At 53.9% G+C, this 1,320-nt stretch overlaps 1 protein-coding gene across 1 annotated transcript in view; it reads right to left on the bottom strand.

Moving 5' to 3' along the window:
- Window positions 1–526: 526 nt before the first annotated feature.
- PPTG_24275 (hypothetical protein) overlaps window positions 527–1,320 on the bottom strand; it is a gene marked incomplete at both ends in the record, with an annotated part of 2,232 nt that continues 1,438 nt past the window's right edge. Inside the window, 2 exons of the mRNA XM_008916060.1 lie at window positions 527–799; window positions 1,018–1,151. Of these exons, the coding sequence (XP_008914308.1) occupies window positions 527–799; window positions 1,018–1,151 (407 nt within the window). The remainder of the gene's footprint in view (window positions 800–1,017; window positions 1,152–1,320) is intronic.

Here is a 1,320-nt window from a genome sequence, read left to right as displayed (position 1 = left end):
AACTTGTCACAATCCAGTCCGAACACGTCCACAGGAGACGGGTGTATTATAGGAGTCCCTTCCTGGAGTTGCTCTTCCTGTTCCGCTTGCGTAAGAGGCTCATCCGGCTCCAGATATCCACTCCACGGCGTTCCATCGCCAGGATCAGCGGTCTCGAGGTGCTCCCCGACCTGGACGACATCCTCTCCGGCGTTCCTAATGGTCGTTCCACCAGGATCCGGCGTCCCTTCCAGCGTTCGTGTCACTCCAGGGCTCGGCGTTCCGAGATCAGCTCCTTCCGCCGGTTCTTCATTGAGGAGGTCCGCCATTCGGATAGCGCCTACTCCCCCTATGTTCGGTCGATGATACAGCCTCGACAAGCCGTCCACATGACCCATAGACGTCCCCGGCCGGCGGTTCACCTTGAATCTTAACTGTGACAACTCCATAGCCCACCGTGCCAACTTGGCGTTCGATGTCCTCGTATTCTCACCAAAGATCCACGTGAGCGCCTGATGATCAGTAAATAGGTCGAACTCGGCGTGGTCTAGGTAGCACCTAAACTTGCGTGTAGCCCACACGATTCCCAACATTCAATCTCTGTAGTTCCGCTCGTCTTGTAGATCCAGTCCCGCTGGGAGCCCACCAGCATCTTGCTAGCATACGCAATGGCTCGATCTCGCTTGTCGACCTCTTGCATCAGACACGCCCCTACGGCCAAGTGTGACGCATCCACGTAGAGCTTGAACCGTTCCCTGAAATTAGGGTACACGAGGATAGGAGGCTTCACCAGCGCTCGTTGGAGCTGTCGGAACGCAGCCTAACAGTCGTTATTCCACAGAAACTCTACTCCTTTTTGCTTCAGGCGTTCCAAAGGCGCTGCAATTGCGGCGAAGCCCGGTATATAACGCCGAAAGTAGCTAGTCAATCCCAGGAACGCCCTTACAGTGTGTACGTCATGCGGTCTCTCAATATCCATCACTGCCTTTGCTTTCTCAGGATTAGGCATGATCCCTGTAGGAGTCACAATAACGCCACTTGATCGCGTCCCCAGTGACACTCCTTCATCTTCAGCTTGAACCCGGCCTTCTTAAAGCGTCCCAAGACTTGGCGCACTCGCACTAAATGAGTAGGGAAATCGTCGCTAAATGCGACACAGTCGTCCAGGTAGACTAGCCAAACCCGCCACTTGAGATCAATGAGGACATTCTCCATCAACCGCTCGAACGCTGGAACTGTATTACACAAACCAAACGGCATGACCAGCCATTCATATAGTCCAAACATGCTCGTGAACGCCGTCTTCTCTACAATGTCTGGGTCCATCGGAACGTTCCAATA

Source organism: Phytophthora parasitica (assembly GCF_000247585.1).
Source record: "Phytophthora parasitica INRA-310 unplaced genomic scaffold supercont2.79, whole genome shotgun sequence".
Lineage (NCBI taxonomy): Eukaryota > Oomycota > Peronosporomycetes > Peronosporales > Peronosporaceae > Phytophthora > Phytophthora nicotianae.
This window is presented reverse-complemented; position numbering and strand designations above follow the sequence as displayed.